Here is a 20,974-nt window from a genome sequence, read left to right as displayed (position 1 = left end):
AACGTTAAAGATGACCTGTCACCACACAAGCTGCTCATGTTCTTTTTAAAGATAATTACATTGTATCTATACATTGTGCTAGCTGTTTTGCTAGCAAATGTGTAGATTGGGAGAAAATAAAACTATTTAAACATACCGTATATACTCGAGTATAAGCCGAGTTTTTCAGCCCATTTTTTGGGCTGAAAAACCCCAACTCGGCTTATACTCGAGTCAAGGTCTGTATTATGGCAATTTACATTGCCATAATACAGACTGGGGTGAGGGGGGCTGGCAGAGCTGTAACTTACCTGTTCTGCAGCTCCTGTCAGCTCTCTCCTCCTCCGCGCCGTCCGTTCAGCACCTCGGTCAGCTCCCAGTGTAAATCTCGCGAGAGCCGCGGCTCTCGCGAGACTTACAGTGTGAGCTGATAGAAGGAGCTGCACGGACGGCGCAGAGGAGGAGAGAGCTGACAGGAGCTGCAGAACAGGTAAGTTACAGCTCTGCCAGCCCCCCTCTCCCCCCCACTGAACTGCCACTGGACCACCAGGGAAGGAGAGCCCCCCTCCCTGCCATGTATCAAGCAGGGAGGGGGGACGAAAAATAAATAAAAATATAAATAAAATAAGAAATAATAATAAAAATAATAATAATAATAATAATAATAAAAAAAAATAATAAAAAAGGGGGTATAAGGACCACTGTGGGAGGGGGGGGGGGTATAAGGACCACTGTGGGAGGGGGGGGGGTATAAGGACCACTATGGGAGGGAGGGGGTGGGATAAGGACCACTATGGGAGGGAGGGGGGTATAAGGACCGCTATGGGAGGGAGGGGGGGGATAAGGACCACTATGGGAGGGAGGGGGGGGGATAAGGACCACTATGGGAGGGAGGGGGGGGATAAGGACCACTATGGGAGGGAGGGGGGGGGATAAGGACCACTATGGAAGGGGGGGGATAAGGACCACTATCGGAGGGAGGGGGGTGGGATAAGGACCACTATGGGAGGGAGGGGGGGAGAAAAGGAACACTATGGGAGGGAGGGGGGGGATAAGGACCACTATGGGAGGGAGGGAGGGGGGGATAAGGACCACTATGGGAGGGAGGGGGGATAAGGACCACTATGGGAGGGAGGGGGGGATAAGGACCACTAGGGAAGGGGAGGGGGAAGTAAGGACCACTAGGGGAGGGGAGGGGGAAGTAAGGACCACTAGGGGAGGGGAGGGTAAGGACCACTAGGGGAGGGGTGAGTCAGGAGCACTGGGGGAGGGGGGTGAAGGAACACGGGGGTGGGGAGGTAAGGACCACTGAGGGAGGAGGAGGGGAGGTCAGGACATATGGGGGGGGGGCAAATATCCTTGCACCGGCCCTGCACACACTGCATTCATACACTGCATTCATACACACACTGCATTCATACACACACTGCACTCATACACACACACACTGCACTCATACAAACACACTGCACTCACACACACTGCATTCATACACACACACACTGCATTCATACACACACACACTGCACTCATACACACGCTGCACTCATACACACGCTGCACTCATACACACGCTGCACTCATACACACACATGCTGCACTCATACACACACTGCACTCATACACACACGCTGCACTCATACACACACACGCTGCACTCATACGCACACACTGCATTCATTATACACACACTGTAAATAAATATTCAATTAATATATTTTTTTTAGGATCTAATTTTATTTAGAAATTTACCAGTAGCTGCTGCATTTCCCACCCTAGTCTTATACTCGAGTCAATAAGTTTTCCCAGTTTTTTTGGGAAAAATTAGGGGCCTCGGCTTATATTCGGGTCGGCTTATACTCGAGTATATACGGTAGTTTTTTCCCTTAAAAGCCAAAACTGTACACAAAATTAGACAAATTGTGCAGAGTTAAAGTTATCTATTGCATTGTTGCCTCTTCCTTTTTATTACTACCTCTGGCTCCTCCAACTATCTTTATCCATACTGCCATTTGTTCATTGCTGAATGTTCCCCAGTGATGCCTTCCCATGATTAACATAGTGATGTTGGTGTGTGATGTTACATTGTTGGGACTCACTGATGATCCAGTGTATTCGCACTCAAACTTGCAGTGATGAGAACTAATTTAAGGCGCATTTTAATTACTCTGTTAGGTCAAGATTGTCCAGTCTTCCTCTGTATCTAGTGGTGGTGAGGGAAATATTAAAACTGTAGTTTAGAGACAGAATAACAAAGATAAACATGGTTTATGAGAGATTACGTCTAACTTAACTTCCCCAAGATATCTAAATTTTGGAACCGGGTGGCAGTTTTTGATGTCCATGCAAGGTACTGACCCAAAACACAGAAACACTTACAAAACAAGCTTAATGGTAGCAAATCCACCTCAACATACAGTGTTTCTAATCAGTACAACACGTAAATAATATAATACCGCTAGTGTAGATTCTCAATCTAAAGCCCCCCCAAGCTGAGATAGACCATACTAATAAACAGGGTCTCTAAGTTCTAAGTTGTACATGCTAATAAAATCATATGGGAAAAGTTTCAACAATCTGACAACCAGTCATAGATAATCACAAATAAATAAAAAAATAAAAATAAAAAAAGCTTGCCATGGTTTGGACGTTGATGAGTTGGGACTTTTTGGGGGTAGTGTTTTAGCATTTGTTTAAAGTATGCAGACTATGATTTCAGAAATAGCATGGGTGTAAATAGCTGATGCCTAACTACACAGTGCTCTATATTTTCAATATATTTTAAGTACTATGATAAGTTGTCCTTTACACCCTCTAAGTAACTTCACAGGAACAGCATTCCTTAATAGCAGAAAAAACAGGTCACTGATTTGTAAAAAAAAAAAAAAAAAAAAAGAATTGGGTGAGAAATACATTATACACAATATCTTGTAGATTGAACAAATCAGTTGTTTTGAAAATCAGAACTTTTGTTTGTTGCTAGTGAACAAATAATATAGATACTTATCCAAAGATTCTGCTTCTATCGGAAAGTACCAGAGACTCAAATTAAACTTGGTATAATTCTAAAGCACATACAGTTCTCTAGAAAATAAAATGAAAGACCTTTACTGCAAAAAGTATTACAGTGTCATTAGCAGGAAAGGAACACGCATCGGCTACACAGATCTGTAAAGCAGTCAATTTTAAGAAAATAAACACTATCATAAAATACTACAGACTGACACCCAACACTTGGAACACACAGTATTTGGCTGACTTTCAGGAAAATGTAGCTTAATACCAGATGGGTCTAGTGGGCACTGGACATGGCACAGCTTTCCAGAGATTCTCAAAATGTAACATTTAAAACCAAAAATGGCAACAACTTACTGAAACATGGTTCACCAACTCTAAGCTAAACAAGTTTTTCCATAACAGCTGTGAATTTATCTTGAATTGAAAGCATGCCTTAACTAAGGCAAACTGTATCTAAAAACAAAGTGCTAACTGTTAAATGCATGTTTGATAGTCACAATGAATTAATATGTAAGACATTTAAACGTGTAAAAGAGTTCGTCAGCTTTTATAATTTTAGACTGATTCGAACACAAGAAGAGCAACACTTGGCTGGCTCGCCAAATGATATTTACCCTTCTCCGTGTCTAAAGAGTAAACGGCTATAAGAAATGAATGCCAGATTCTAGAATAGTAGGTTTATTAACCAAGAACACAGAATTAAAGTGACATAAAGACTGATGTTTATATTAAAATAGTAAATCTCTGTAGAGATGAGTTGACTGTAGATGAGTTGAAAAAGTTATCAAAATCAGCAATCTTGGCCTAAATTATGCAATTCACTATAACTGAATATTGAGCCAAGAAAATCCAATTTCTTGAATGTTTTGCGTAGACATGTAAAATGTATGTTTTAGGAGTCACATACATTTTTCTCAATATATAATCCCTCTAACTGTTCACTTCATTTCAGAGTATACTCTCCATTTATTATTATTAATAATAATAATAATAATAATAATAATAATAATAATAAAAGTATAGTATACTCTGAAATGAAGTGAACAATTACAGGGATTATATATTGAGAAAGATGGTCAATTTATATCATGCTGAAATGTTTAAAGGAGCTTCCATGGATGAGTTTACCAGCTATATTTATTTTTTAATAAAAGTGGTTCCCAAATAACTGCTCATACATCCCAGTAGGCAAAGTTTTATCGGTGTCCCCTTTGAATAAAACTGGATTTGTAACTGTTTGGGTTTCATAATACCGTCATTGAAATGTCATAATGCCTAAACATCTGAACTACTATTTGTTACACATGAAACAAGATTCACAAGAAGTCTGATTATTTTCATTAAATTGACAACCTTTTATTCTTGTAATAAGGTTAAGAAGCAGTTTATAGCTTAGAAGGTGCAAGCTGATACAGAAGCGGATAGCATAGTTAATTATTTATTATTGATTGTCATCATGGATGCATAGCGTGTCTTGTTGCATTCTTATAAATACCTTGAATGTTATCTTAATTTCAGTGGTACTCTATATGCACTATACCCAACACCAGGCTGGCTCGCCAAATGACACATCATGCTTCTTCATGTCCAAAGCGTAGAATTATTCAAGATATAATTCAATCTTCCTAGAGGACAAATGCTCATATTAAAGGAAACCATGAGTGAAAAAAAAACAATATTTAACTTGATAATATTAACTACTTCAGTAGTAGCACATTGTGATAAAAAAAAATAGTAAAAATATATGCTTGTATAGCTATCATATAAACAATTGTGTGCATAGATTGCTTTGCAGAGAAATGTGAAAATTGGAATGATGTAAAATCAAATCATTTTAATGTTTTGCTTATTTGTTTAGAACTGCATAAAAAATATTTGGTAAATGAAAAACTTTATACAGGGTCTGAAATGTTAGTATAAAAGCGAAACATTTTATTTTCTCTTTGTCTTACGATATCTTTTGACAGGGTTTGAGTTTCATTTAAATTACAAATGGTCTTTATGAACATGTCAAAAAGGTTTTATCTCTTTATGAAATGCATATTTTTGGAGGGGTAGACTAGAGGGGAGTGTGACAGGGCCGTTTTCCATTTCCAGTGGTCTAAAATTAAACTGGGTAAAAAACTGAATTAAAAAAAAAAAAAAAAAACTATCTGTTGGAACATTATAACTGCATATAACACACATCTGAGCATTTTTTTCTAAATGCTCAAAATATTGCATTTTGATTATAATGTGTTTGCTTCACATGCTGCGAGGATTTATACAAAACCCGTTAGGACAGAAGGTATCAACAGATGTTTATTTAAAACACTTTAACCCCTTAAGGACCAAACTTCTGGAATAAAAGGGAATCATGACATGTCACACATGTCATGTGTCCTTAAGGGGTTAAAGAAAGTAACACGTAATAAAAAGCACTGAAGGTTAATTAGTGCTGTTTTTCAACTTGTTTATTCTCCTTATATTTTTTTCAATTATAAAACGTTAATTATAAAAAAAAACAAAATGTTTACAGTCAGGTGACAGAAATGTAGTAAATTGCTTGCTGTAGTAGTTATGGTGCCAGGAGTGTCCTAGCATCCCCACATTGTAAAGTTTCAAACCGTTTATGAATGGTCTGAAATCTTACCTGGGTTCTGCAGGTCACCAGTCCCTGTCTCAACTACCACCACCAGAAACGTGGAAGCTCCAATGCAGGAACTATCTTTGGATCTCCTGAGCTAGCCCCTGCAGTCTTATTTGTACTTGCATTACTCAAATTATAGTGTTGGTCAAAAAGGCATTTCGTTTGACAGCTGGCTTTCCACACAAAGATCTGGGCACTGGCTGTTTGCTAAAATTGTGAAGGTATTTTACTTGAGTGTGGTCATTAGCATCAGAAAATTGGACTGGATTCCACGAGCTATAGATAGTTGTTGCAAAATATCAGCCACCATGGAACAAGAATCGTAGGTGTATTGCTGTTTCAGGATGAGAATTGGTATGCACGAGACCTGAATCATGAGACTGCACTCCATGGTCCCACTCCCTCAGTTCGCACCCCATGCATGTCCATCCTCTAGCTGAGCTATCTGGGACCAAGGATTCTACTTTCTGTTGGGAAATTCTTACGTAGCTACTTCAAAGAATATCTGAGGGTGACATGGCATCCAACATAAAATTACTAAAAAAAAAAAAAAAGCATCATAAAGGCCCCAGGACAGTCTAAACTGCAGAGCGAGCAAGAGGAAAATAAGATACAAGCTCAGAAACCTACACAAATTTCCTTACCGTGGGATGTCTCTTACCAACTAAATGAAGCATGATGGAAGGAGCAGACTAAACTCAAATACTGGACAGTATAGTGTTCTCTTTATTTTCTTCAATTTATCATGAAAAGTTTAGTATGCAGATTGTATCTCTCATCTTCTCCATTCCTCCTATTAGTTAGTGCTCGGAACATGTAACATCAAAATCAGTCCTAAAGTCTGTCGCTGAAATGTTTCAAATCATAGAACAACAGTTTGTTCTCTGAAGTGCGGGATAATTGCATCTAACTTCCCTTTTGCAGCACAGCAGCAAATAAATGAATGTGCGTAGCAGACCATGGTTTGAATAGAAATTGTGAATTAATATTTAGTTACATCTTTAAGAAAATCTAAACTCTGAATCCACATGGATGCCTTACCAGAAAAGTTAAATTATTTGTAGGTATTTGCATTTATATTGCACATTACATGTTTGTATTTGATTTTGTATTTTGTTGTAGGTATTCCGTGTCCTATAATTATAGCTTGGGCTGTAGGAAAACTCTGCTATGAAAATGAACAGTAAGTATTTCATACAAAGCCCTTTCTGTCTGCTTTTTATTATTTGGGATAATAAAGTTTGTTCTGTATTAGTCATTAATCTCAAAGTGTGAAATGTTTATTGTGTTTTTTATTTCTGATACTTTAAAGAACTTACACAAATTAAAGTCATGGCTATTCTTTACCATATGATACTTTTTGTGATGTTTTATCGGTTGTCAGTAGGGCAACGTGATTTAAAACGTGAGTGAAACACCACAATCACTGCAGTTTAATACAGTAATTTTGGTGCATAGACCCTGTCTTACTGCTCAGTTTTCTGCTGTCTGGGTGTTCAATTACTATATATCTATAGTCCTAGTCACGCCATTCTGTTGTCCATTACACAGTCTTTGTTTACATTTCCTGAAAGATATATCCATGGGTGGATTCTTCTTATCTTCCTGCTCAGAGTTGTGTAGCAGCTAATGCTGGCATAAAGCATTGCTCCTTGCCAGCAGCCACCTGTGTGAGATAAGATAAGAATCTCACACAAAGACTGAAGAAAAGCTTGCAGACTTGTAACCCCTTACAGCACAATAACATTATTGTAAGTTGTTTGTGGTTTTTTATAGTTTTTAGAAGATTCGGTATATATAATTTGTGCATGTTTTATAGACTCCAAATGTGTTAAACTCACTCAAATAACAGTTTAGTGAAAATATGTTCAAGAACAGACAGAAAATAAACATGCAGAATTAAAACATTCTACACATTGTGGACAAAATTCATAATTGAGGACAAAGTCCAATGAGCGTTTTAGTGTGTAAGCACGTCTTTGTCAGGGGATTCAAAAGGCCACATCTCGAGAGACAGCTGATATAACAATCCCTATAATTAGCCATGTTTATAGCTACCAATCAAGTGAGGGCATGATTGGTGACGAAGAAGTGCTTACACACCGAAACATGAATCAAATATCTTTTTATAGTTTTTGGTAATCTCTCTATCTCTCTCTCTCTCTCTCTCTCTCTCTCTCTCTCTCTCTCTCTCTCTCTCTCTCTCTCTCTATATATATATATATATATATATATATATATATATATATATATATATATATATATATATATATATTAAAAAATATATTTATCTATTTATTTATTTTTAAAGCACAACTAACAGATTATTGATATATATCGTAACAGGTGCTGGATTGGAAAAGGACCAGTTAAATACATGGACTATATATATCAAGGTCCAGTCATCCTTGTACTACTTGTAAGTAAAGGTTTAGAATTAACACTTTATTTAATTCCATGTAATATGTTGTAGATATGTTTGCTAGAAGTAAAAACACAAAATGCGTGCTTACTTAAAGGAACACTACAGGGTCAGGAACACAAACATGTATTCCTGACCATATAGTGTTATAATCACCATTTAGGCAGCTTGTCCCCCCTTAGCCCTTTTAGAAGGGGTTAAAACATACCTTATTTTCAGCACTGCGCGGGTCTGCCGATGCTGGCCCCACCCCGATCCGGCTCCCTGGTCACATCATCAGAATTTACAATCTTTAGCTACTCCAAGAGGGAAAGCATTGGATTTGCTGAAATCAGCAAGGAGGCGGAATGGGGGTGGGGCAAAACACTGTTTTGGCTAACCAGCACCTCCATATAGAGATGCATTGAGAAAATTGCAGCACTGCCCCAGGAATCACCTTCAGTGGCCATCTGAGGAGTTTATTGGGTGTATCTGCCCTTATTATAAATTATTACATATATTTTATGAAAGCTACTTATTTAATTTCCAAATGGTTTTGGTTTGGTTAGCTTATTTAATTACTAAATAATTTTGCCATATCTTTTCAGATAAATTTTGTTTTTTTATTCAACATTGTAAGAATTTTAATGACGAAATTGAGAGCGTCAACCACGTCAGAAACAATACAGTACAGGTAAGTTTAATGTGAGAGATTTGCAGCTCTTGGCTTCTTATCCGTAATTCTTGCATCAATGTATAGGAGTGTTATTACAGATTGTGAAATAAAGTTTTGTAAAAACTCTTTAAATAATGGGTCATATAACTCAGGATTATATAGTCTCTGGGAATTTCGTCTCCAGTCTACTTTTGAATCTAGGACATTAAATCACAGTTGCTCGTGTCTATAACCATTCAATTTATTACACCTGAACTAACAAAATGTCACATTAAAAATTACTGAAATGAAAGAGATTTTAATTTAGAGGTTTACAATGGTAGGTTTTAAGATCACCTACCATTGTAAAAGAAAAACTCAGTGGTGAGTTCAACATTAATATTTATTTTAACCCATATACAAGTAATGGAAAACCTGAGGCATTTAGAGGACCCTGAAGTGGCACTCATCTGCCTATAGTCACGATACCCGCAATCATTCTGCAGGCCAGGTGCCATCTTAGAAAATCCCTAGCCTCCTTGATGCCCTCGGCACCTTTTGACATCGGGCTGGATGTTGCGGTCCCGCCCCTTTCTATGGTATGTGTGATGCTTATGGACAGCTTCAGTGTGATGGCATCATTGGTGCGATGTCATACACGTTATGTTCTGACGACACTTGTGATGCTGATCAATTGTAGGGCTCCTGTACTTACATAAATCTCTCTTCTTGATCCAGGCCTTGTCCCACCATGGTTTAGTTCCCGGTTATCCGAGAGCACACTTTATCATATTTGCTTCCTGCTTTATTGATGCCTACTTGTCTCAACTATTCTATATATGTATCCCTGACCATGGCTTGCTTATTGATTCTGTGAGCCTCTATAATCCTTGACCGTTTGCTCATATCTCGACATTGCTATTTTTTCTGGATGTTATACATTAAGCCCGGCCACTCTAAGGTCCAGTAATGTGTAACTATCTATTTCCTTTTTTCTTTGTCCTGTGTGACTTATTCTGCATATTGGGTGATCACCTATCCTGATATGGAGACATTTGTAAATACTGAACTTTGTCCACCGTGATATCTCCAGGTAACTAGGTAGGGGTAATATCAATGCATATCAAGCAGTTTAGTGGAGCAGAAGGAACAGCAGAAATGTCAACAGAACCCAACTTGAGAAGAGATTTTCTGGGAAGGGAGAGAGCTGAGCAAGTAGCCTTGAACTGACTACCTGAACATTTATTAACCAAAATAGGGAGTTCATGATGGTGGGCAGCAAGATCAACTAAAACAGAAACGGGATTCGTTTTTTTTCTTTGCTATTATTCTGTATTCTGCAGAACCATCATTCAAAGCATGAATCCTTGACGTGCAACACAAGTATAAAATAAACTGCTAATAAAAAAAGAAAACAGGAGACAGAAAATGTTTACCCCAATTATGGGGTGGGGGCATAAATAAATCCTCCATTGGATCTGTGTCTTCATTCCCATAGTGCTAGAACAAACATTTAATTGACAGTAGTCTGAAGTAGGTCTTCCCAGTTCTGATCGTGAGTTTGCCTTTCATGTCTGGCTTCACTGCTTATCCACCCTACTCCCCAGGCATGCTCATACCAAGCTCTCTTATAGTATATTGTTCATATTGCCACCATTGAATTACAGTTCAAATAAAACCAAAGTAACCACATTAAATATTAATCAGGTGTTTCTTTATTCTCTACACTTTTTTTTCGATGGACTGTTTTAAAATTGCTCATCCTTGTGTCTTGCAGGAAAGCTGTGAAGGCCACGTTGGTTCTCCTCCCTCTTCTGGGAATTACATATATGCTCTTCTTTGTGAACCCTGGAGAAGATGACGTTTCACAGATAGTTTTTATTTACTTTAACTCATTCCTGCAGTCATTTCAGGTATGATATGTTGAAGAATCCCTTTGTTTATTATATTATATTATATTATATTATTATATTATTTATAGAGCGCCGTCAAATTCCGCAGCGCTTTACAATGGGTGGACGAACAGGGTTGAGGGCCCTGCTCAATGAGCTTACATGCTAGAGGGAGTGGGGTAAAATGACACAAAAGGTAAGGATAGTATTAGACTAGTGACAGTTGCAGAAGAGGAATCAGTTGGGAGCTATTAAGAGTTTAATTGATACGCTTTTATGAAGAAGTGGGTTTGGCCCGACTTCTAATTACATGGCTCATCTAGTAGATTAATGTCGCTTGTGATTATTCTGATATCTCCACTCATATGTGTCCACTTTAATCCCCTAGCTGTCCTTGTCATCCACCCTTCCAATAAAATTACATGAAGAATAATAATAATAATAATAATAATATAAGGCATTGTGGGAAAGATATTGTCAGGTAGGACAATGTCAGATACATAAAAGGATACAGTTATCCGGATAACACTCGTTATAGACCAATGATGTTTTTTTGTGGTCATCATAATCTGGTCACTCCATTCGAGAATAGGATACTTAAAGAATAGGATAAAATGATTAAAGTCCAGAATGTTATAATGGTCACAGACTGGCATTGGCCCTTATGATGTTAAGAAGCAGCAGTTGAAAAAAACACTATATTCTTCAAAGTAATAAGAAACTATTATACTGATCCAGTAGTAAATGAATAGACTTTGCTTTATAAACGTGACTGTTAAGGAATAAAACAGATCCTCTGTGAGTTTTTATGTTTGTGATAGAGCATATTTCTTATCAAACTAACACCAGCCCAGACGCTACACTTACATTTAGATTTAGTCTTTGTTAAAGTAGTTTTTGGGGGATTTTTTTGCAATCATTCAAACATTACTGATACCTCTGCATTGAATATTATTTTATGTGTTCCTGGCAGGAATTGTATCCCAAGACATGTCAACACTGTATTTATTCACATGCATGAGATGAGCATACAAAATGGTGCGCTATAGAACATCCGAAATCGATGGGTTTTATCCATGTAGTGTGCGCAAAATCTCCATAGTATATTAATGCCTGTGTTATCCCAAAATAATTAATGGACGGTATAGATAGTAGGCCGAATTTAGAAATGACATAATATTTAGAACAGCCAGGACTTTAAATGTTCTCATTAAACTGGAATCGGGTCAAATTCCATCAGCAAATTAAATCATTATGGATTAAATCCTGAAATATCTACAGATTGCTTCAGGTGGAGGAAAGCTATCAAGAAATAAAGTTCAGTATTTTGCACTCCTTTTACTAAATTCCCTGAGTGGGTACGGGGGCAGGGTTCGCGGGGGGAGATACAGAATTGAGGATCAAAATATTCCCCGGTATACAGCTTCACCAAGGAATTACAGAGTTATGCCATCTAAAAATTCCAGTTCATTTTTTTTCTGCCACTTTGGGTTCAGTAGAGATATATATTTGAATATTGACAAATTGACTACATTTATGACTTCCCAGTACAACAGGCAATTTTAATATGATCAAAGAGCTCTGATGTCGTTTTCAAACCCTTTTTTTTTCCCCAATTCAAGGAAGTTTGCAAGTTTATTTTATGTTTGTGCTACAGAAGATACAAACATCATCTGATCGAATGTTTCACATCTACAGATCTCCTAGAAAAAACATTGTTTTTTGCAGTTATGGATTACTAATGAGCACCAACATCTTCGTAATACTTTCACCTAAAACAAATAGTAGCAGTGTGATCCTCATAGCAATGTGTATTGTATAACTAACTTTTATGTTGTTGTTTTTATTACGATACTTCTTTGCGTCTCATGATAACTAACCATATCTCCTTGTTTGCAGGGATTCTTTGTGTCGGTATTTTATTGCTTTTTGAATGGGGAGGTGAGTACCGACACACACATGCATTTGTGCTATTTTGCATATGAGAGAGAGCAGGCGAAGAACAAGAAGAAAATTAAATAGTCACGATCATGTCACCATTATTTTTTTTTTTTTAAATTTCAGTTTGTGTTTTATTGGGTTTGTATGTGCAGCACGCAATTTTTAGATTATACAGAAAAGTAAATATACCTGAGCATAGGAACATTGACAATATTCAAGGGTGGGAGATGTGAAACCAGGTTGTAGAACATCAGACTCTAGCATTAGAACATATAAAGCTGCTTTTGTCGTGTCCCTGGGTATTATATGTGGCCCATTGTAAATAAAGAAGAGAATGAAGTAAAGTAAAATAAACTATATTAAAACAACTTATAAAATGGGGGGCGTGTCCTGGACGCGGACCGGAGCAGTCGCATGTAGCTGGAGCTCCATGCCGCGACGGCTAAATAGGAGACATTACCACAGAATAAAGCCGACTAACGAAACCGAAAACCGCTGTAAGCCGCCAGGATGTCCCAAACAAAGAGTAAGAGGACCGGAGAGAGGGGAGAGAAGAGCAATTTATTTGCCTCGAGGACAGGACAGGGTAAGGCCTCAAACCAGGCAGAGCATGTCCAAGATGGCGCCGGCGGGGAACTCGAAGCAGAGCCCCTGCATGGCGGGAACGAACAAGACAGCCCACTAACCCACAATACCCTGAAAAGACTTCTGGAAGAGATGTCTGACAAAATAGTGGGGAAGATGGACAGAGCCATCAAAGATTTAAGTAAGGAGATACAGGAGATAGGCCAGCGCACTTCGCGCGCAGAGGATCAGCTCTCAGAAATGGCGGAGGCTCACAATTCCCTGGCTGACACTGTAGAGGGCCTGGTCACAAGATTGGACAACCAGGACCTCAAAATTGCGGATATTGAAGATAGGGCACGCCGCAATAATCTGAAAATAAGAGGAGTGACGGAAGCGGTTAAAACGGAAGACCTCACCGCCCACATCATGGGCTTGCTAAGAGAATTAGCACCAGACCTACCACAAGACCTGCTTCTGCTGGATAGGATCCACAGAACCGCCAAGCCAAAATTCCTACCGGCTGACACACCAAGAGACATCCTACTACGCATGCACTATTACCACGCCAAGGAGGCGATACTCACTGCCAGCAGAAAACGGAATGAATTACCAACGGCGTATAAAGGGACCACCATCTATGCGGACATATCTTCATATACCTTAAAGAGAAGACGCGATTTCCGAGACATAACCACGCTGCTCAGGGACAATCCTCTCCCATATAGATGGGGCTACCCCACCAAACTTCTGGTGATGAGAGAAGGGAAAACCACCGTCATGGGCTCCCCGGAGGACGGCCTAAGAATTTTGCGGGAATGGAACATAGCTGCCATGTCATCGGAGGAACAAGAGAGGAATAAGACCAAGGCCCCGCAGGAATGGAAGAGGGCGAAAAATAAATAAGAGACAGAGACTTTGCTTGTGGAGGAGGTCTGGCGCATTAACGCACGGGATGGCCAACTAAGGGGCAGGGTAAAGTACTGTATTATAACCCACACATGGTATAACTCATAGGCTCTTGAGTGAGTGAGGAGATTGATAAGGGCCTCTAATTTACAAACGTGTACATTAAAAAGTTCTCAGAGAGTCCAGGGGCCCATAGAGTTTAGGCTTCTATCTCCCACCCTGGCCAGCCGGTCGTAGCGTGCCAACACAACTCATCCACATGACCGAGATGCACAGTTAGAGACGCATCCACATGCGCCCCATCCCAGACAGGGATTTACTATAGCGGTAGATAAAGCTAAATTGAAACAATAGAAGAAAAAAAAAAAAAAAAACAATAAAAAAAAAAAAAAAAAAGAGGAATGCTTACTATCAGTTTAATGTCTAAGGCTTTAGACACACGTTGGATTTCTCCAATGTATAAAACAAAATATAGCCGTAGAGGGAGACAGCTCCCTAAGGACGTGAGGCCATAAGCCTCTACCCCCAAGGCACGAACATGCAGTGCCACGCCGATTCAAAGGCAACACCAATTGCTAGGAATGTTTATGTATATATTGTTGTTTATGTTACTGTATTGATGTATGTTGTTATATACCATGTTTTCACCCCACATGATGGGCTAAGTATTACTAAAAAAAAGGAGATAGGGTCGCACTCAATCACATCAATTTAAACACAGGGTGCTACTGGGCAAGGGTCAGCAAAAAAACCCCAAGAAATGTATGCATATAGAAAGAATCCCAGGCACTCACTGTGATTGTTCTTCAAGCAGGTTTATTGCAACGTTTCGACCTCAATGAGGTCTTTTTCAAGCTTGAAAAAGACCTCATTGAGGTCGAAACGTTGCAATAAACCTGCTTGAAGAACAATCACAGTGAGTGCCTGGGATTCTTTCTATATGCAAGTGTGGCGAAACCAACCTCGCCACTGGGCCCTGGAGAAGCCTGTTTGCTAGCCTCCTACCTGCTGACTATGGCCCCTGGGTTATTTGGGGCATATTGTACTGTATATTGCTGCTACTGGCCCTTTTAACAGCATCTATGGACATATTGGGACTTTTGGGACTACTGTCCCTTTAAGACTGTGATACATATTCTAGTGTACTGCCTGTAATATTATATGTGTATTAAGTTTAACCTGGGATATGTATGCAGCATTCATCTGATTGTTCGGTAGAATCACTCCATTTATTATATTGAGTGAAACTACCGAACAACCAGACCACCCAGGAATAAGTGTGCCTCCAATTACAGTTTGCAACAATGTTGCAAACGGGTAATTGGCAATCAGTGTAATGTATTCTTTGTCCTCTGGGTGGCCGCCATTCGGGAAACAAACACGTGGCGGCGGCCATCTTAAACTACCGAACAGCGGTGTTTTGCCGTCGAGTGTCTGGAACTAAAATCGGACACTTGACTAGGCAAACACCGCTGAGACCTCCATACTTCCAGAAATTCGTATGAAAACTACCGAATGACCCGCCGTTCGGTAGAAAGAACCCCATAAACAAGGGAATTCATTCAAACCCTCTCCAGGCTCTATAACACAGGCAATTCGCCTGTTTTCATTCCCTTGTTTGTGACCGACCGCAGGGCCAAAATGCATGGAACTGTTTTCGGATACTTTACCCATGCGGTCGGTCAAATCTTTGGAACCCCATATCTCACGAACCATTCATCCGAATTACTTGAATTTTGGATATGTTGTCCCCCTGAATAAGGGCTATCCAGCGATGCTGGATTTAAAGGTGTACCCCCGGGTTTTGGGGTACATCCAGAACTTGGCTGAAAAAGTGTACCGGATAATTGGGTTTAATGTTATCTGAGGGGAGGGGATGTGTGGGCTGAACCATGTATGTGATTGGTTATTTTATGCCTCCCCCTGGGTGTGGCCTGTATGTGGATTAGTGTAATAAAAGCCAGGCTGGATGAGCCAGTCCAGAGTTCCTGTTTAACCCTCAAAGTGATGTGTCGTCTCATTATTGGGGGAAGGATTTATTGTATGCTGTTCCAGTTGACTGCTAGGGGTACAAGCCTATTCGTATGGTTCCTATTCAATGGTCTACAGCATTCATACGCTTGGGAGAATTTAAAGTTTTCTTGGATTCGGTGATTATGGTGTCTGCCAGAGTGCTTGGAGCCCTCAGGAAGCACTAGGAGCATCCATTAACGGAGGTACTCAGTCGGGGTGCCAGGTGATCCGTTACATTGGTGGCAGCGGTGGGATGGCGTCCTAGTGTGAGGTAAAGCAGCTCGGAGACACAGTTCGTTTGGATTTACAAATTGAGGGCAACGCTAGCAGTCGTGCAGCGCCCCTGGGAGCAGACAAGTATGGAAGGTTCTGGCTCTGGAGATGATTGGCTGGCCGAGGTGAGGCAGCGAGTGGCTGAGTATGGGGATGATATACCCATGGAGACACGCCGGGTGATCTGGAACCAGGTCATGGCCGAGCGAAACACAAGGCTGGACCGAGAATTCCGGTTGGCAAAAGAGAGGAAGTATGCTCAGCAGCAGGAGCGTTACAGCAGCCGGGTAGAGGCTGCATCCGAGGAGGTTAGCTGTCTTTCCCTGAGGCGGCGGGAGGAACCCGAAGTGGGGGTCCTCATAGACTGGTCCTGTGAGGAACCACAACAGGCAGGTAGAGATGGGACCAAGGTCACTCCACCGGGATGCTGGGCAGCCGGCCCAGATCCCCAGCAGCAGCCAGAGTTGCCAGGTGGGGAAGCAGGTGGCCCTTACTCACAAATGTTGAGGGGCCTCACGGATTGGTCCTGGGAAGACCCACCGATGGCAGGTGGAGATGGGACTGCGGTCTCTCTACCGGCCCTACAGGGATGCTGGGCAGTCGGCCCAGATCCCCAGCGCCAGTGTGCGTTACAGGGAGCTGAAGGTGCCGTTCTTGCTCCCCAGCGGCAGTCTACGGTGCAGGGAGAGGAGCCTGTTATCCCCTCTCCCCAGCGGCAGCACAGCTCACCAAGGGGAGACAGTAAGCCCCTCACCAGCGCAGATGGGACCGTGGTCTCTGCGCCCTGCCTACAGGGAGTACAGAGGGTCAGCCCTGCTCCCCAGCGGCTGAAAGTGTGTAAGGGAGAGGAGTTTGTTACCCCCTCTCCCCAGCGGCAGCTTAGCACACCAAGGGGAGACAGTAAGCCCCACACCAGCGCAGATGGGACCGTGGTCTCTGCGCCCAAGTTACAGGGAGCTGAAGGGGCCGTCCTCCCTCCCCAGCGGCAGTGTGATTTGTTGGGAATTGGGAGCCCAGTCTCCATTCCCCAGCGGCAGGCTGAGTTACAGGGGGCAGAGGTAGTTGGTCCTACCCCCCAGCAGCAGCATGATTGTTTGGGAATAGAGAGCCCAGTCTCTATTCCCCAGCAGCAGGACACTGAATTGGGAGGAGAGACAGTCGGTCTCCCTCCACAAAGACTGAAAGTAGGCATGGGAGAGGAGATTGTTACCACCTCTCCCCAGCGATGGATCATCGATGGGCAGAGTGTTCTAATGGGAGAGGAGCTGGTTACCACCTCTCCCCAGCGACAGCTTAATGTACCAGGGGGAGACTGTAAGCCCCACACCTGTGCAGATGGGACCGTGGTCTCTGCACTTCCAGCACAGGGGGTAGGGACGGTCGGTCCTGCCCCCCCACAACAGGGCTGTTTAGCCAAAGGGGAGACAGTCTGTCTCCAGCAGCAGAGCTGTGTAACTAAAGAGGAGACAGTCGGTCTCCAGCAGCAGAGCTGTGTAACTCAAGGGGAGACAGTCGGTCTCCAGCAGCAGAGCTGCGCAGCTAAAGGGGAGGCAGTCGGTCTCCAGCAAGGCTCCAACCAGACTAATCCCGGGGTAGTGCTGGCACCAGGGCAGAGTACCGCTGGGCTCTGCCCACTCAGCAACCCACCAAAACAGCCTACCAGTCCCCCACACAGCCATGGTGAGGCACCTGGACCTGGACAAGTTTTTCTCTTACTCAGGTGTAGTAACCATTTATTGTGGGTGGGCTGTACTGCTGTTTCTGTTTTGTGGGTGGGCTGCTGGACTAACAAGGGCACTGACCGGCAAGAGGTCAGGTACCCTGTTAGTCTGTTTGGAAAAGGGGAGAAATGTGGCGAAACCAACCTCGCCACTGGGCCCTGGAGAAGCCTGTTTGCTAGCCTCCTACCTGCTGACTATGGCCCCTGGGTTATTTGGGGCATATTGTACTGTATATTGCTGCTACTGGCCCTTTTAACAGCATCTATGGACATATTGGGACTTTTGGGACTACTGTCCCTTTAAGACTGTGATACATATTCTAGTGTACTGCCTGTAATATTATATGTGTATTAAGTTTAACCTGGGATATGTATGCAGCATTCACCTGATTGTTCGGTAGAATCACTCCATTTATTATATTGAGTGAAACTACCGAACAACCAGACCACCCAGGAATAAGTGTGCCTCCAATTACAGTTTGCAACAATGTTGCAAACGGGTAATTGGCAATCAGTGTAATGTATTCTTTGTCCTCTGGGTGGCCGCCATTCGGGAAACAAACACGTGGCGGCGGCCATCTTAAACTACCGAACAGCGGTGTTTTGTCGTCGAGTGTCTGGAACTAAAATCGGACACTTGACTAGGCAAACACCGCTGAGACCTCCATACTTCCAGAAATTCGTATGAAAACTACCGAATGACCCGCCGTTCGGTAGAAAGAACCCCATAAACAAGGGAATTCATTCAAACCCTCTCCAGGCTCTATAACACAGGCAATTCGCCTGTTTTCATTCCCTTGTTTGTGACCGACCGCAGGGCCAAAATGCATGGAACTGTTTTCGGATACTTTACCCATGCGGTCGGTCAAATCTTTGGAACCCCATATCTCACGAACCATTCATCCGAATTACTTGAATTTTGGATATGTTGTCCCCCTGAATAAGGGCTATCCAGCGATGCTGGATTTAAAGGTGTACCCCCGGGTTTTGGGGTACATCCAGAACTTGGCTGAAAAAGTGTACCGGATAATTGGGTTTAATGTTATCTGAGGGGAGGGGATGTGTGGGCTGAACCATGTATGTGATTGGTTATTTTATGCCTCCCCCTGGGTGTGGCCTGTATGTGGATTAGTGTAATAAAAGCCAGGCTGGATGAGCCAGTCCAGAGTTCCTGTTTAACCCTCAAAGTGATGTGTCGTCTCATTATTGGGGGAAGGATTTATTGTATGCTGTTCCAGTTGACTGCTAGGGGTACAAGCCTATTCGTATGGTTCCTATTCAATGGTCTACAGCATTCATACGCTTGGGAGAATTTAAAGTTTTCTTGGATTCGGTGATTATGGTGTCTGCCAGAGTGCTTGGAGCCCTCAGGAAGCACTAGGAGCATCCATTAACGGAGGTACTCAGTCGGGGTGCCAGGTGATCCGTTACAGCAAGTATTACTAAATTGACATCAGGGTTAGTGGGTAACCCGACTCCAACACTCACAGGGGTACTGACGGGACCTGGAAACTGCCAGACCACTGTCACTCAATGCTCCGTAACCTCATAAGGACAAATACCGTACACACACAGGGCCACACTGCTAGGCTTGATCAAGCTGGGAAGAGCAGGTACCCTTCTAACCGTAGACCAACACGTGAGATATAAAGCACACTACACTCATAAACCACCGTGAAGCTATGTACATTTAACGTCCGAGGCCTCAATGCACCATTTACTAAACAGGGAAGTTAGCGCCCTAGGAGCAGACATAATATGCCTCCAAGAAACGCACTTCAGGCACAACGACCACCCAAAAATATTATCCATAGACTACCCACACCAATACCATGCCACGTCTCCCACGAAGTCTAGAGGAGCTTCCATCCTAATACACAAAGCAGTCTCATTCACGCTACACACAGCAGTCGTTGACCCGAACGGTAGATATGTCATAGTCCAGGGGCTGGTTAATGACATACTATACACCATTGTAAATATTTATTCCCCAAATACAAACCAGAGGAATTTCTTGCACAAGATCCTAACCAAAATAAAGCAAACCCAGGCGGGTATCACAGTGCTAGGGGGAGATTTTAACCACATATTTGACCCACAACTTGACACCACTCTATCACCTCACCGGAAACACCACCGCCCATTAAAGAGACAATGCAGGGCTATTGCGAAACTCTTGCACAGCCATCATTTTTATGATGCTTGGAGAGTAATGCACCCGACAGAAAGAGCATACACCCACTTCTCGGCAGTGCATAACTCCTACTCCAAAATAGACGGATTCCTGCTCTCAGGAGCAGCGCTAGACCAACTCCTACACAGTGACATACAGCAGATCACGTGGTCCGACCACGCACCAGTGACTATAGAACTGAAAAATATCTATGACTTTAAGCATCGCAGCCCATGGAAAATTAACAACTCTTTGTTGAGGGATAGAGAATTTGCCAAATCCCTAGAAGGGGACCTAAAAACATACTTTCACCAAAACGACACAAAAGACACCACAGACGCAACACTATGGCTAGCACACAAAGCTGTAGCGCGAGGCCTGCTAATTCGCAGGGCAACCTACATAAAAAGATCACGCCAAACTCAGTTACGGGCATGGCAGAGGGAACTGTATGAGTTGAATAGCCTAAACCAACAGACCCCAACTGCTGTAACGAAAGCTAAAATACAACAAATCACACAGCTCATGCACAAAAAAGCAATAGACACACTGAATTACCACATGCAGAAGCTCAAGATATCACATTACACACAAGGCAACAAGGCAAGCAAATTATTGGCTCAACGACTGAAAACGAGACAGGCATCTCAGAAAATATCTTATCTCACAGACCTATCAGGAACAAAAATCTCCACGCCCAAGGGAATAAGCGAGGTGTTTGCAACATATTATTCCTCACTATATAACATCCAGAACGATACCAAAATAACACACCCAACTAATGTAAGCATAGGAAACTACCTAGAA

General features: G+C 42.0%; 1 protein-coding gene across 2 annotated transcripts in view; it reads left to right on the top strand.

Annotated features, from left to right (window-relative positions):
* CRHR2 (corticotropin releasing hormone receptor 2) overlaps nucleotides 1-20,974 on the top strand; it is a 303,929-nt gene that overhangs the window by 270,772 nt on the left and 12,183 nt on the right. For both annotated transcript variants that reach the window (XM_063452732.1, XM_063452733.1), the window contains 5 exons: nucleotides 6,749-6,809; nucleotides 7,973-8,045; nucleotides 8,636-8,721; nucleotides 10,460-10,595; nucleotides 12,474-12,515. In XM_063452732.1, the coding sequence (XP_063308802.1) occupies nucleotides 6,749-6,809; nucleotides 7,973-8,045; nucleotides 8,636-8,721; nucleotides 10,460-10,595; nucleotides 12,474-12,515 (398 nt within the window). The remainder of the gene's footprint in view (nucleotides 1-6,748; nucleotides 6,810-7,972; nucleotides 8,046-8,635; nucleotides 8,722-10,459; nucleotides 10,596-12,473; nucleotides 12,516-20,974) is intronic.

This window comes from Pelobates fuscus, chromosome 4 (genome assembly GCF_036172605.1).
Source record: "Pelobates fuscus isolate aPelFus1 chromosome 4, aPelFus1.pri, whole genome shotgun sequence".
In the NCBI taxonomy this organism is placed as follows: domain Eukaryota; kingdom Metazoa; phylum Chordata; class Amphibia; order Anura; family Pelobatidae; genus Pelobates; species Pelobates fuscus.
This window is presented reverse-complemented; position numbering and strand designations above follow the sequence as displayed.